The sequence below is a fragment of the Nestor notabilis genome, unplaced genomic scaffold (assembly GCF_000696875.1).
Source record: "Nestor notabilis isolate BGI_N333 unplaced genomic scaffold, ASM69687v1 scaffold21981, whole genome shotgun sequence".
Classification (NCBI taxonomy): Eukaryota; Metazoa; Chordata; class Aves; order Psittaciformes; family Psittacidae; genus Nestor; species Nestor notabilis.
The window spans coordinates 56,040-72,113 of NW_009916327.1; the positions used below are offsets into that span (position 1 = coordinate 56,040).

The 16,074-nt window shown below is 38.2% G+C and overlaps 1 protein-coding gene across 2 annotated transcripts in view; it reads right to left on the reverse strand.

Annotated features, from left to right (window-relative positions):
* Positions 1-12,425, reverse strand: part of LYST (lysosomal trafficking regulator) — a 64,283-nt gene extending 51,858 nt beyond the window's left edge. For both annotated transcript variants that reach the window (XM_010024531.1, XM_010024530.1), the window contains exons 1-6: positions 12,234-12,425; positions 10,329-10,419; positions 5,610-7,698; positions 2,849-3,866; positions 1,282-1,443; positions 456-612 (exon numbers count right to left, since the gene is read on the reverse strand). In XM_010024531.1, coding sequence (XP_010022833.1) covers positions 456-612; positions 1,282-1,443; positions 2,849-3,866; positions 5,610-7,698; positions 10,329-10,419; positions 12,234-12,425 — 3,709 coding nt within the window. The remainder of the gene's footprint in view (positions 1-455; positions 613-1,281; positions 1,444-2,848; positions 3,867-5,609; positions 7,699-10,328; positions 10,420-12,233) is intronic.
* Between the last annotated feature and the right edge of the window lie 3,649 nt (positions 12,426-16,074).

The following is a 16,074-nucleotide window of genomic DNA, read 5'->3' on the forward strand; positions in this document are numbered from 1 at the left end:
GGGTCACCTTGTCTAGACTGGGCTTTTGCCAAGAAAAGTCAGACCAGATGATCCTTGAGATTGCTTCCAACCTAGTATTCTACAACATCATTAGTCTAACCTATTTTTTAACTGGTTTGTTATAAAACTAAATAAAAAACTGATAACTGATCTTGAGACAAACTAATAATAAGCATCTCTGGAGAAAACTGCTTCCAAACCACAAAAATATATTTGAGCAACATGACTTTTGAGTAAGAGTTGCACAAACCAAGACAACCAAGACAGAACAGTTCTGTAACATTCGGTAAGAATATTCACAATCTCTCCATGTGTAACTGCATTTTACTAGAAGTAAAATAAACTATTTCTGTTAAAGATCTCTGATGCCCGCCCTACTTTTGTGCATCTCAAGAGACAAGCAAGCTTTGCTATGACAAAAAGACTACTTGTATATTCAGGAAGTTGACATTTACCTTCATTCCTGGTTTCGCTATCCTCTGGGTTACTTTCACTATCTGCTTCATATCCTTCCTCTTCAGCAAAAAGTTTAAGACTACAGCACTGTGATTCTTCAGTGTCTTCAGAAATATCTCCAGGTTGTGACACAGGCTCCTTTTCAGAGTAATGGGCCTGTATAACACATCAAGCACATTTACCATCTTTGGTCAGAAAAACAAGTAATTTAGAACCTTCCAGATGCTTATTTTCTCCAAGCCCATTGACGAAAGAAATTAATTCATCATGCACTTTCAAGAAACTTAAGATACTTTTTAAGAATACTTTATTCTTACATAAAAAAATGGATTCTGCTGAGATGGGTTCTTCATCCTAACTACCTGACCAAAGCTTTGGTAAGCAGATGGCCAAAGCATTAAGAATAATTGTTTCCAAAATCACTATCGCTATAAACACGCATCTTGACATTCAGTCTAAGGCAAAGATATGTCTGCAGCCACCAAGGTCAGTCAAAATCCATCTGAAGCTCTTCCATTGAAAGTGTGCCACTGTTGTTGGATTAAAGAGTAAGGAGAACATGAGGTTTCTGGTATATCCATAACATGTAACACAGCTTGCTTCTTTTTGGGGCATGACTTATTTCTGAGCAGCAAATGTGGGGACCATATCAATAACTAGCATTCAACTTACATACTTACATATGAGAATCAGAGAATTAATTTTCCACTTCCACAATAACTGCATTTAAACATGTCCTATTGATTTTAAAAATAGACCCACACAAACCTGACTGAGCAAACCTTGCAATGCTTAGAATTACATTGCTCAGCCGGTGTGCCATACCTTTTCAATTTTTTCTTCAGAATGATCCAGATAAGCAGAAAAAGTACCCAATGCCACACGAAGCAGTGAATCAAACAGGGGCTTTGCCAAGTCAGTTTCTACCACTTTTGACAGAGCAAGTTGCTCTCTTATTTGAAGTAAGATATCATCCACACAGGTATTCTGCATTTTATGGGAGAGAAACATTTTGATTCATGTTATTCCATTTTGGCTAACAGAAATGGTCTAGTACTTTCATTTAAAAACTTCTACCTACACTAATCTGAATTCTCAGCTAAAACCATTAGATTTCATCCAGTCTTTGCAATAAGGAAGATTCATCCTGTTTGCCAGGACAGACATTTAGCAGGTTAAGCAATCTGCACACTGAGAAAAGTCTGCCAACATGCTGTTTCCTAAACGTTGCAAGGGAAAGCACTGTTTCAAAAACAAACATCTGTTTCAAGTACACAATGCATTCAAACCACATCAGAACACTACCAGCAGTAAGCAAGACAGATAGTGACATGTCTAAGTCCACAAAAATAACAAGTGGTCTAGACAGAACTCCAGTTTCCAGTTCTCTTCTGTACCTGACACCTTCTATTTTTGTAATAAACTGCCAAGTACAGTTCAAGACAGCAATTAAAACACTAAGTTGCAGTGAAGGTGTCTTCTGTGAACTAACTACTTTGTGGTACACTGAATTAGTTCACCTCCAAGGCTTCAGTTTTTCCAGGTGTCTTTCAGTCCCTATGCCCTCTTTCTCAAGCACCATGCTCTGCTCAGAACCATCACCAAAAACGTGACATGAGAGTCCCTGTGTATAATGATCACATCTCACCTACACAGCTCTCCTTCAGTGTCCCTGTGTCACACATTCTCCACTGACTACTCTTTCAAAAAACCCAAGTCTCTCCCACTATTCAAAGCCCATCAGCTCAGACAGTATCCAGAGAATGTAAGACTGGACAAATGGACTACACGGGAAAACTAAAAGCAGACTGTATCTGACCAGAAAAAAAAAAATGCAGACACAGTCAGCCAGAAATTCAGAGTTGTTGACATCCACTACTGCCTTTATGGTCAGAGGAAGCCATTCATTACTCTAGTCAGGACCATTTCAGGCAGGAAAAGCAAGCAAAGTGAAAAACTCATCCAGCCTGGATCAATCTACCACTCCAGAAAGCTCCCTCCCAGCCCCAAGAAGCAGGGAATTGGCATGACCAGGGATCCAATCCAAAAGAGCAGAGGACAAAGATCACGCTGGAGAACAAGCAAAGGCATAAAGGATCCTCACCAGCATCTCACCACATACAAGAAGTGACAGGTTAACATGTGGGAAGATGCTGCCTCAGAAATCACAAATGTTCATCTGACCCACTCCCATCTTTTGTGCCTGCTGACTGCTACCCATAACTACTAAGCACTCATTTAACCGCATGCTTGCAGTAATACACCAAAAAAAAAAGGTACTATAATAAGAGCATAAGCTTTTTTCATCTCTAAAACAACTTTTGACTAAGTCATTGATAAAACAATATTGTATGTAACAAACATAAGTAAGCTAAGGGAAGTTTCACAGTACCTGGTGAAACATCTCCACTTCCATCTTCTGCTGCATAGTGCTTGCACTGTGTAGGCAGATTGTCAGCAGAGCCTCTAGAAGTCTGATACCTTGAGGTGCCCACTCAGCCTCTTCTCTTACAGAAGTCTTCATCCCTTCAAGATTGGCAACTGAAGTGTGTCCCCTACTCAAAGAGCCATCACAGGAAACGCATTTGGGCACCAGCTGTTCTGCACCAGCAACACTGTCAGAACTATCAAGCTCCAATTGTGCCACCTCTCTGCTTTTAGCGAGCTGGGAGTCATCCTTGCTGAGAAGCTCACCACGAGGACTCCCATGTGAACTTCTGCTGCTTTCACTCAATACTCTCTCCCTCTTTTCTTGCTCCTTTTCCTTATTTTTTGCAAGTTTCTGAATTATCAGAATTAGCAATCTGTGGCATGCTTCAAAGCCTCCAAGTCTATGGAATTGTCTCTGGAAAACTGAACTATACAAATAGATGCAGCAACACATGGACCAAATATCTGCAGCCCTGTGAATATGTTCCACAGAAGGCAAAGTAAGGCTTTCCAGTGACAGATATGGTAATTTTTGGCCTAATGGCTCACTAGCTGTACTATCATATCCTGACGTATCTTCCGAGTCATTAGCTGAATCCAGATCACCATCTGCTTCTTTACTTACACATAAAAAAGCAACACAGAGGAAGAGGTTTATTGTGTTGACATGAACGTCTTCGCTCACAAACTTTTTCTTTTTTGGGTAAGCCTCTTTCAAGCCAGCATAAAACTTGCTCAGGCTTTGAGGAACTTCGGAAACAGTGTGCTGGCTACAAAGAGAAGCAGGCAAGTCAGATGTAGATTCTTGTTCGCTGTTCAGGCCTTCCAGCTCTGGCATTGCTTGGTCTTTCTGCTGATCACCAAGGCAGAGTATCAAAGTCTCTAACACTTTCAAAGAATGGCTTCTTAAAGCATCTAAGTAATTTAACTCAATCATTTGATTCACTCCATTACAACTCAGAAACAAGTCCCTAATAACCCTGCAAGAGAAAGCACAAGAATTACCTTACAAATCAGCCACAAATTCACATAGTTCAGATGACACAACCGAAACCAACCCTCTGTTCTACATATCAAGTAACACCAAGGACTGATCATGTTTACAGTAATTTATAGCTTATAAATGCACATTAAGGAGAAAAGGAACTTGTTTGCAGTACTCTAGAATCCCAAGTAAGCATCATCCATCTGGTAGTAGAAAACTCAATTTTTTGTAAGATATAATGTAGGAAATAAACCTCTGAAATGTAGACCACAAAAAAATGTGTGATATTCAAAACATCAAAAGATGTTTAATTAACTTTACTTATGACATTTGCTCTTTAGTGTTACTTTCCCTCCCTTTTTATTAGCAATTGGAGCCAGTAAATCTTTCTCTCAGTTCTATGACTTCACCAAAAAGTAGAGATTCCTTTTAAATAACTTGAAGTTTTAAGACATTTTATTAGCTGTCTATTAGTTGCATGGACAATGTATTCCAGATATAGTTTAGGAACACCTTTCCAGCACAGCTTTTTGTGCAGTTGTTACACCAGTATGTCCAACTTTAAAAAAAACTTTTGGTCTATTTGTTTCCATGTATATTTTCCCTTCTTCCTATTACACTGAGTTCATTCAGAATTTGGGGTAAGGATCTACAAGCTTCATAGTGTACTATGTTTGCATGTACACATCCACCTTCCTTACCCTCTGTCTCCTTCCCACAGGGTCAGCTTTTACTATAACCAAGTGACACGCTCTAGAATCAAATGAATTATTTACCTTTATATTCCCATCTTTAAGCCAGTAGGAAAAAAATAGCATATCTTAAACTTTTTAAAATCTAAACTTTACTTCTCTTGCCTCTTTGCCACTACACACATTTTGAAAAAGATAACAGCTCCTGATACATTTTATGTTAAAAGTATAAAATATTAGACATAGAGTGTATTAAACAATCCTTCACACAAACTGGAATACTAGCTTATTCTTTGTAATTGTCTCGGATAACCCTAGTAAATTCACCTGAGTTTACCAGGACTCCAATAGAATATATCAGAATCTTTTATGCACAACAGGACTCATTCGTATTTTGAATAAACTTCCATCTATTGTATTAAACAACTTTATCAATTCAACAATGCATAGGAAAGCTTCTATTTCATCTCTTGGAAGAATGCTTGGGGGGTGTTTTTGTTGGATTGGGTTTTGGGGTTGGGTTTGTTTTTTTTTGGCTTTGTGGTTTTTGCTTTTTTTCCTGTTTAAACGAACATGATTTTTTAAGTTAGGAAACAGGATTTTTTCAGATAGTTATTTCAAGACAAGTAAACCTCTCAAGCCTTATTTTTGAAAGGTGGTTTCCAGGAAGATCATTCTAGAAGGAAAAGGGAAACAAATAAAAACCTAGGTAGCCTAATTCCCACAGAAAAGTGACATGTCAATCTGTTCAACATTCCTGACTCACTTTGGCATGAGGAATAAAGAGGCAAAGAGCATGTCACATTGGACAAAGGTTTTTATTTGTTTCTACACACTTTGGCTTGTTAAAGATCATAACTCATCAGTATAGAGCCCTCACTTTCTGTGGTTTATGAATCTAGGATTACATCTTATGTTATTCAAACATTTACCTTGTTGCTATCACCGATGCAACATCCAAGTGCTGCCTACAGTCCAAATAAAACTTACGTTCTGATCAGTAACAAATATACAAAGTTCTGTACATAAACAGAAGATCAACCAACCTGGATTTAAGTAACACAGGGAGCATCTGCAAATAAATCTGAAGTACTTCAGAAGGCAAACACTGGCTATGGAAACTGCATGTGTGTTTATCAACTGTAGCTGGTCCAAGTTGTTGAGCATGGCAAGCTAGCTCAACTCCTCTCTGAAGCACACGATTATAAATACAGTTATATAGTTTCCATTGGACCACTGCATTTCCCTTTTGAATTAAGTGGCAAATATGGCTTGCAATCTGCATGCCACGTAGCTTGTCTTCTTCAAAAACAATGTCCTGATAAGCCTCCAGTGCATGCCATCTCAGCAACACATCTTCAGATCCAGTACTAGGCAGAATTCCCTGAACTCTGCAAGAGGAACTAGATGCTGGACCAGCATCACTACAGTTGCCCTGCAAGGCATCTTTCAACTGAGCAAGTTGATCACAGTCCACAGTACATATATTGCATGTTGCCTGTATAATTTTGGCCGGAACTTCTGCTCCACCCAGCTGATCCAATATGAACTTGTTAAGGATATTCAGTATGTGCTGTTGAAAGTTTTTTAGTACTGGTAACTTGGAAGCATGAAGCAATGGGACAATCACAGACTTCGGATCCATACAACAACATATTCCTACATTATGTACACCCAAGAGAATCTGAACACAGGTACTGCTCAAAGAAACTTGTTGCAACAAGTGCAAACACTGATGTGCACAAACAGCAATGCAACAGCATCTATCGGGATACTGAACTTCTCCATCAGCAGTTTCAAAGGGGGTTTTGGATGCTTGGGTTTTAAAAGTGGATACAGAGAGCCCAGAGAGATCTCTGTGGTGATGCATGAAGTGAGAGTACTCACATCGTCTGTGCCGCTTTCTTGTACACATTGATTGATGGAGCTGCTCTGATTTTACTTTTTTGACAGTGCTGATTATTTTCATGATGCTGTTGATTAGGACTTTCAAATGCTCTGAGGCTTCCCCAGTTACTCCTTCACTCTTCATACACAGCCATTCCATCTGAAGGACTGTTACTTCAAACAGCTTAAATCCCTGATGCTGTATGAACTCGTGAACCAGATCTATAGCTTGACTAAAGTAGAACGGATTGGAGGCTGCATTTTGTAGGCAGCATATCAAAATCTGCAAGACCCCTTCTATAATCTCAGGCAGAAGCAAGGCTCTGTGATGGTATCTAGAAAATATGTAGTCATCCTGAACTGGCTGCTGTAGTGTCTTCTTGTATCTTGGAACAAAAGGATCAGGTTGCTTTTCCAAGGAAATTCTGATTTTTAGTGCTGCTTTGAGTAAGTCTGTTAGATTTCTTCGTAAGTTGTCAGGCATTGTTTCCGTATTGCTAATGTCCAAAGACATCAAATGCAGCACTGTTCGAAAAAGCATCCTTTGGATCAGAGCCACAGGTTCTTCTGTCCACCCTGCAGAAACTACTTCATTTTCTGTGTTACTACTTAGATTGCAACAGTCTCCAAATCCTGATAAGAACTCAGTCAATGTGGGCACCACACTAGCTGAGAGAGCAGAACTGTGATTCAAAGCAATATCAAATTTGCACACTTTCTCTAGAAGAGACAGTAAGACATGGCATAAGTCAAAAGGAGAGTTATCCATGTTGCTCTCAGCAACTCCTGCAGCTGGCTCACTCAAAGTCTCTGGGTTTAGCTCATCTGACGGAATAATTCTGCTGAAGTTTTCTAGATTAGAGGTATCAGGATGAGAATTTGGTACTGCTTCTGGAGATAGGCCATCACTTCTACCTACAAGGTAGCCATCCCTAACTGGATGTGTTAAAAAAGGCTGCAGTACTTGGGAGCGCCTGTGTTTCCTGATTACAGTAGTCTTGTCATCAGAATTGCCTTCTGAATCTGAAGTGGACAGCTGAGATCTCCTTGCATCCCGCACAGAGTAACGATGGGTGGTTTTGCGCAGGCGCCCACTTTTACGAGACCGAAGATTCAGCTGTACAGAAGGCTGAAGAGATGAACGAGTGCTTCCATCTAAGCCTAGCTTTTTTTCCTGAGTAGATTTCACAGAACTCGAATTATTCTCTTTGGTCAGGCATATGTCTACTGTAAAAGGTATATTAAAGTCTGTTGAAACAGAAAGATAAGGAACATTAAAAGAACATTCAAGAACATTATGTAAATAATTTTTTCCTAATTTTATAGTTTAACACTTCCAGCTTAAAAATATGAAGCATTCATATCTTAATAGGCCACGGTTTTGTATATACCTATGTTTGACATTTTCAGTATAAAAAAATGTCAGCAACAATTCATGTTTAAGAACCATACTGACTATTTTTAAAGCAGAGACAAATGAGTTCATTTTCTAACCAGGGCTAAAAATGTGCTAGAGGGTTTCCTAAAATTTTTTTGTAGGCACAGCTATTTCATTGTCTTAGAAAAGATGTTATAAGGGTAGATGAACAGACAGCTTGGTACGCAAAAGGAAGAAAGCTTAGTCTGAAAATCACAGAATGGTTTGGATTGGAAAGGACCTTAAAGCTCATCCAGTTCCAACCCCCCTGCCATGGGCAAGGACACCTTCCACTAGACCAGCTTGTTCAAAGCCCGTCCAGCCTGAAGCAGAACATTTCAAGAATGGGGAACCCACAACTTCTTGGGGCAACCCATTCCAAGGTCTCACCACCCTCACGGTGAAGAATTTTTTCCTAATACCTAATCTAAATTTACCCTGTTTTGGCCTGTTAAAATCATTTATGCCTGTTACACATAGGATATAAAGGAACAACATAGTCACAAGCATCTAGTTGTATTTAATTTAAATTTTGATAAGTTAGACATACTAATACAGAAGTTGAAAAAAATAAAACCAATCAGTAGGATACAAACTCCAAGATCTCCTCTATTACTGCAACGGAGTTGCAGTACAGTTGAAGTCTTTTACAATTTGATGACCCATTGTCACTCTTTGCAACTCAGCTGCTATAGGAACTTGGTGCATTACGTACAGCCCTCTTAGACTGCATGAAGAAATTGTTAGTGTACTAGTAGTAATAGAAAAGATAAATTTCTCTACCTAGAAACAATGAAGATTTTCAAGTACACAGACCTCAGTCTTTACTTCAGCATTAATGGTCCAAACACAAACAGCAGAAGGAGGTGGAAAAGAATAATTTTAGGGTGCTCAATATTCCCCCAAAAGCCAAGACAAAAGAAAATTCAACTACACAGTACAAAATAGCAAATGTAAAATTTAAATCTGATTCAGTGGGCAAGGAGATTTTGAAGAATAAAATTTAAGTACGTACTACCAGTTCATTTGTAGTGGAAAACTCAGATCATAAATTGTTTAGAAGTGGGCAAGGAACTCTGTATGTTCTTGGATTAAATCCAATGCCATTTTTTAAGTAGTGACAGGACTGTCTCTGGATGCTTAGGACAGTAAAATACTCAGCACAGCACAAATACAAGCAGCTACCATCCACCAAGTTCAGCACTTTTGAAAAAATGTGATAGTGAGCAGTAACAGCCCCCATGCCCACAAAACCTCCGAAGCCCACACAACAGCTACAAACAACTGAAAGAGAAGATGCTTCCATGCGCAAGCAAGACCGTGCCTTGCTGTTTCATTCAGAACTTCCTTGTGATGCTTAAGGAAGAATCATCATCTGCTTTGGAGGCAGGAAATTAACCACAAGCACTTTATTAAACAAAGGATACTTCCCACAAACAAAGAAAAAAGCTGCCGAATACAGGTGGATTACAACTGAGTAAGCAGGAAAGTGCTATGAAACTGGCATTTTAAATCCTCCAAGTCTACAGACATTAACAAAAGCCTTCAATTTGCATGATTTTAAAACAGTAGAAAAACAGCAGGAGAGCTTCAGGTAAGAATCCTTGGGAACTCTCAGACAAGTAGCTTCGTTTCATCCTCTTTTATTTTTATCCTTTACCAGGGGAAAGACTGCATCAAACAAATGCAAGAGCCCAAAAGAAAAAAGCCAAGCAAACAAAAATCACTGCCATTTCCTGATTCAGTTTTTCCAGTTTACTTTGTATTATCCCTTTCGTTTCTTTAATTCACTCTAACTTTTTGGCAGTTAAATCCTTGTGATTTGATTCTTCAATCAGCACATCAGTTTCTAACACAGAACATCATGTTTTCTCAGGAATGCAGTCTGGTTCTTTTTATAATGGTCCAGTATTACTCTGTTTTTCAGGGTCTGCCTCCCTGGTAACATCACACTTGCTTCATGCTCAGTTGTCCATTGTTTGGCTTTAAGCTTCTTCTCTACTACCCATTTCTTCAATTTCATAAGAGAAAGTCTGTCTCATTCTGTCTCTAGTGTCAGCATGTATCACTTTTTTTACAAAAAGAATCAGTATGTTTTCCCCTTCTACTCACCATGAAACACTTCACATTAGGAAAAAATATTACATACTGTTTCAAATCTCCCCCCATCACCTGAAGAAATCTCCCCACCACCACCAAGTTCAGCTACACAGTAATGTGAGAACTGACTTTCACACTGACCAAGAGCATTTTCCTTCTCCATACAATTTCAGTCTTCTTTATATGCTGACAGAACATTAATATGTGTGTTTAAACTCTCTGCAGAATCCACACCTTCATTCTGTGTTAAGAGGTTAAGTATTACAATAAACTGCTGCTCTCTAGTCATGAATCCTAGGCTCTGTAGTAACATATAAACCACTTGTTTTAGGTCCTTAATGTTGTAAATGATAAAACATACCTATTGCTTTTTCTTCTTGGACAGGGATTTTCCACACCAAGGGCAGAAGTGACAGGAGGAGGGTCAGAAGTTCTTCCCGACATGTCAGCTCCTATGTTAGGAACAAAGTAGAAACAAAAGGTTTTGTACTTTTAAAAACTAGATTTACCTTCTCTATTTTACAGAGCTATTCAACATTCAGTTCCCTATCCCTTTCTGCTTTTTTATGCACTGAAGAAGTGACCTAACTACAAAGAGTGATATAATTATTAACTATGGCCAATCAGAAAGCGTCCAAGATATTTACTATGCCTTTGCAACTGTTTCTATACAAAGCTCTCTTAATCCCTCTTGAAGGAATTTCCCACCCAAAGAACAAAGCCAGAAAAGCCAAAGCAAATAACTTGATTTAAACAAAGCCACCATGAAGGCCATGACAAGTTTGAAACTTCTGTAGTTTGAAACAATGTAACTTAGAAAAACTTTATGGGAAACTTTGTACTTTCTCCAAAACAAAACCTTAAGCAGATAAAAAAGGCTGTATTTATCAAGCGATGTTATTGATTCACAATAGGAAGGTGAGGTTTTATGGGAGGAAAGAGAAAAGATCACTCTTAATTAAAAAAATAAAACAAAATAAACAAACAAAAAACCCCCAAACCAAACCCAAACCCAACAGAATAACCACTAAACCCTACTGGAGTTTTAAGATTTATACGCTAAGCATTTCAATGCAGAGAGGGAAAGTAGAAGGCACAGAATTCAAACACAATTCCTTTAGAGGGTGCTGTGCAGCTCTATCTGAATGGCTTCAAATCCTAAGGATCAAAAGTTTTCAAACAGAAAGATGGCTTCAGCATTTCGGCAGTTAACAACATTCAGGGATATGCAGCTGAAGCAACATCCTTCTCAAAAATTCAAGGTAGCTATGAAATTCAAATGTATGGAGATAAGCAATTTAAATAGTTATATATATCAAATCCATAGAGTTATATATAGTTACAGAGCTATATAAATAATAGTTAATATTTGTCTGATGATACTATAATTTTAAATGAAAATTTAAAAAAAGTCTAAAACTACTGATACAATACAATGAGACCTGAAAAGTAATTGGTTTTTTACTGGAGTGGAGGCACATGGAATCCCCCATTTAATTCATCCATGAAAGCCAGCTGTTTTTCCAGCAGCTCTAAATCCTGAAGCTGCTATTAACAGCAACTATGTAGAACTTGAGTGACATCTAGAAAACCCTATGGCTCTAGAAGTGGTAAGGAGTCATCTTGGCTATTATACACAATTGCAATGTTATGGATTTACTGTTCAGCCAGTACACCTATTGGAATCCAGCAGACCTGACTAGAGGCTTAACAGAAGTCACCTCATGAAGGGAAAGCAAACCTCCAAGATGAATTTTACCAGCATTAACAGCTGACTTCACTTAAGGCCAGGGCTGAACAAACTCCACCAGGACTCACCTGGCTCTTTATTTTTAAACACTGAGATCTGCAGTTTCAAAGCACAAAAATTTAATGAACATCTCATCCTACTCCATTGCTTAGTACATACCCAAGAGTGTTGAAGAGGAAGGAGAGGAGAAAGAGAAAGAAATAGACATCAGCAGCTACAGGGATGTGTGCTAGACCTTTTATCTAAAAAACCCAGTATAAACTGATTACCTCTTCTAAAATGCTTTCTCTTGTGAGCTAAAGTCACAAAATTTTACTTTCTATTATGTTCAAAGGCACGTTACTTAATATCTCATGGCACATGAACAAAATAAAAAGGTGTATATCCTCTTGAACTCCTACTTGTCACAATTAACTCATACACTCTACCATAAAAATGCAAGAAAACTAGCACTAGGACAAATTCACACAGTCAGAGCTCAATAAAAAATTATAACCAGGTAAGAAAAAGTATGACCTGATCAATAGTCGAGTTCAGTGTGGTAAGCAAAATAAACCCACGGCCTTGAACCAAGTATTGTCCCAGTGCTGCCATATAAGTTTCTTCTTCTTCATCTTCCTTGGCCTCTGCCCTCTGCACCACTGCATTGCACAGCCTGTTGACATCCGTCAAGAATTCTCGTGCCAGTGAATTACTGGCACTGCTCATGTCTGAGCTGTAAGCAGAGGAAAGTACAGAAATTAAATCCATCAGAAAATACATTCCTTATGGAAAGAGGACACAGTGGGGGTGGGGAAGAGAGGGGTGTTTCTCCCCTGTATCCCACCCTACGTGCACCCAAAGCATGAATTATCTGTAGAACTAAGGAATAAATATACTAATGCAGGTGGGAGGGAATGGGAAGGATGACCTTAGAGAATTTCTTTTACTTCAATGCAACTTCAGCAAACAGCTCACAACCCCAAACACTCATTTTATTAATCTCTCAGGTAAAAGCCTGTGACACACAGCATCCCCTCCCACTACATAAATGAAAGCTAATGATGTCATTTCAGCTTTTCTTTGTAACCTGTATATGAGCTTCAACCTTTGTCTGCTTCTAAAAGGTATTTGACTTGAAGCATCAGGGGAAATCAGGCAGCTCTTACACAGCATTGTACAGAAAACATGTTCTTTAATAGTTTATTTGAATACATTATCTTCCATCATGTTATGTATTCCAACAGTACACAGACTGTTCCAAGGGAAAACAGAAAAAAATTAAGTAGTTAAAATGAATGTGGGAGTTTCATAAATACAACACTGCAGTTTACCAACTCAGTGTTTTCCCTCAAGCCAGACTGAGTGGTAGGCAGACACTGCTATAGTGTACTTAATTCAAGATATAATTCTATTGCAAATGTCCAGGAGAAAATTCCAAAAGTGTTGGTACTGTTTCCCAAACTGAATTATTTTACTTCAGATAATGTGCACAGGCCCTCAACACTTGCCTATTTACTCTCTTACAAAAATGCTTTTTTGGTTTTCTCTCATGCCGCAGCATTTTTTGTTGATCAGCACTAGTACATGCTGAAACATTTAAACATTAATCAAACAAAACAAGAAATAAAAGACACAGCTGTAAAAAACTCTCAGGAGTATTACCGAGGAAGGAAAAACAAAAACAAGACTCAGTGATAGCAGCTACAGAAACCAGACCATTTAACCCACATAAACCCCACTTCATTTGATACTACAGCATGTTGAACTCCTTTAACTTCTATATAAACAGCTGAAGTAAAATGTTAAAAAATGTCAAATATTTTCTTCATATGCAGGCATAGAACGTGCAACATAGCCAAATAACTTAAAACATAACATTTAAAAATAACAGATGGATTAATACAGCTTGGTCAAGAAACATGTACATGTGATTATTTGGTGAAAAATAAGACCTTGTATAAAAGCAGAAGTCTGTCAGCATTAGTGGCACAGAAAGCTCCAAGGAACAAGACTGAATACTTGTAATGACATTCACCATAGAAGTAATGGGAAAATTCTTACCAGAATTACTTTGCCAGCTTAACACATTTATCTTCTATGTGGAAGAAAAAGCAAATATGTTCTGGAAACACACCACCCTTGGTTCACCTGTCTTTAAGAAGAGAAAAATACAAAGAAATTCATATTAACAATGATGTTTTAAAACTCATTTAAGTTACATATCTGAAGTTTAAGAAGAGTCCTGGAGGGTTTATGAGCTTTAAAGCTCTAGTTTGCACTTTTAGCTTATGACTGAGCACAGCCAAAATCCTATGACAAAGAAAATAATTGCTGCATATAAGCTAAATTAACATAGTAAAGTTCACTAGTTTTTAAAATGTAAAATGTGCTAACTATGCAAGTTTAAACGTTTCCCTTCAGAAGCAGTATGAATTTTTAGTGACTACAACATGCATACGTAATACTTGAAGCACCTGCAGCTCTAGGTACAAGTGATGGATAGCACAAGAAACTGAATTATGCAGACAGGTGCTGACACAAATGCATTTTAAACCTGTCCTTCTATTTTGTCCTGACAGACAACCAATCTATTACATTAAGGACTGGGGAAGATGTAATAAAAAAATTAGGAAGGAACAGTATTGTATGTGCTTTGTACAGTTCACTAAAGCGATTTAAGAGTTACTTCTCTCTTACTCCTTTAGCCCCCTGCAGTCCTATCAGAGGATCAGAATAGGCAATGCACTCCCCCCACCCCACTCCCGAGGAATATTTTAAGCTATCCTTATTTTATCTGCAATTAGTCATGAAGAAAAGACTATGATAACAATAGGGAGAAGCAATCTCCCAGTTCACTCTAGAATGGCCAGAAATTGCAAGACATTTACACGCAGGACATGTTCTAGCAAAAATAGTCAGAACAAAGCAAGACATACACCAGCCCTGCTTTTGTGAGCTCTGCACAAAGGGCAGAAAGATTCTGTAATAACTCAAGGAAAATGATTGCTGTAGAGCGAATACATTCATGAAGTCCGAACATCCTTTATTCCTTGCTCTAAGCTAAACTGTCAAAGGGTTTACAAGTTTCTCATTTTAAAATGAGATTTCCAGCTTTACACTTAAAATTGTGATAAGCATGAACATTACAGGAAAAATGTCCTTAGGGAAGGAGAGAAACACTAGGTTCCCCAGGCAAGCTCCTAATATTTGCTCCCTGCTTTGAGTGCATGGGAACAATGCTTTTCATCCACAGCCTCACAGAAAACCAATTTACCCATGCAGCTATCATTCACAATTCATTGGAATTGATCAACTTAAGCAGCTAGTTGTTTTGGAGTTGTACTATGCTATTAAATGTAAAAATATGCTGTCAATCATGTTTTAGTGTCCTTCCATCTGAAAATTGAGTCTCCAGGTTTCCTGCATTGCTTGCACTGCTACATGGATTTAACATATACTGACATATTCTAGCTAAAGGGTGAATTCTCAGCATCAGCATTAAGATAAAAGTACTATTTTTATTGATGCTAATGCAAAAAGGCATCAAGCATGGCTTCTTAAGACAATAATTTAATGTATAATTGGCAAGGAATTAAGATGCTCTCATCTATAGTGAGAAAGAAAAATAAAAAATGTAAAGAGACACCATGCTGGATAATGAAAAGCTTCTTTTAGAATGTCTCACTCCAACAAGTGCTAGCTACTTCTCAGTTGTACCTATTTATTTTTCTGAAATTAGGTTCTAAAATAGAATGACAGCACAAACGTGTCTTTGGAAACAGATCTCATTCATCCCACCTTGAAGCTAGAGACAAATAATAATACAAGGAGAACAGAAACAATTAAGAAGCTTCCAAAAAAAGCTGCGTATGCACAGACAACCTTCTTCCCTTTCTTATTTGTTTCCTGGCAAGTGATTCAAGCACTTAAAGCACATTGCTTTTCAAAGAACTGAGTGAACAACTTGCCCAGCTGATGCTGTAACATAACAAACACTCTGCAGAGGTGTTTTCTGGGGGGTTGTTTGGTTTTAAAAAAAAAAAAAACAAACCCACAAACATAAATCCACCCCTACTCCAAGGTTTCTGCTTGCCTGTCACAATTCTGTTGCAGACTGTGGTACACTGATACTACAAGCTACAGAGCACAGCATTTCATCTCCCCCCAAGAAAGTATACCAGCCAGTTTGCTTCACGTAGGAACCACTCTACTGCAGAATTTTCCTTTTCTTTAAAGTGACACTTTAACTGCGTGGTGGTACCTAAGCAGATGCTACACACAACAAGCCTGTACTGAGGTAGAGTGCCTTCACCTCTTGTCAGACTTCACAGGTCACCTTAATTAGGGAAAAAGTCCAAAATCTAAAACAACACAC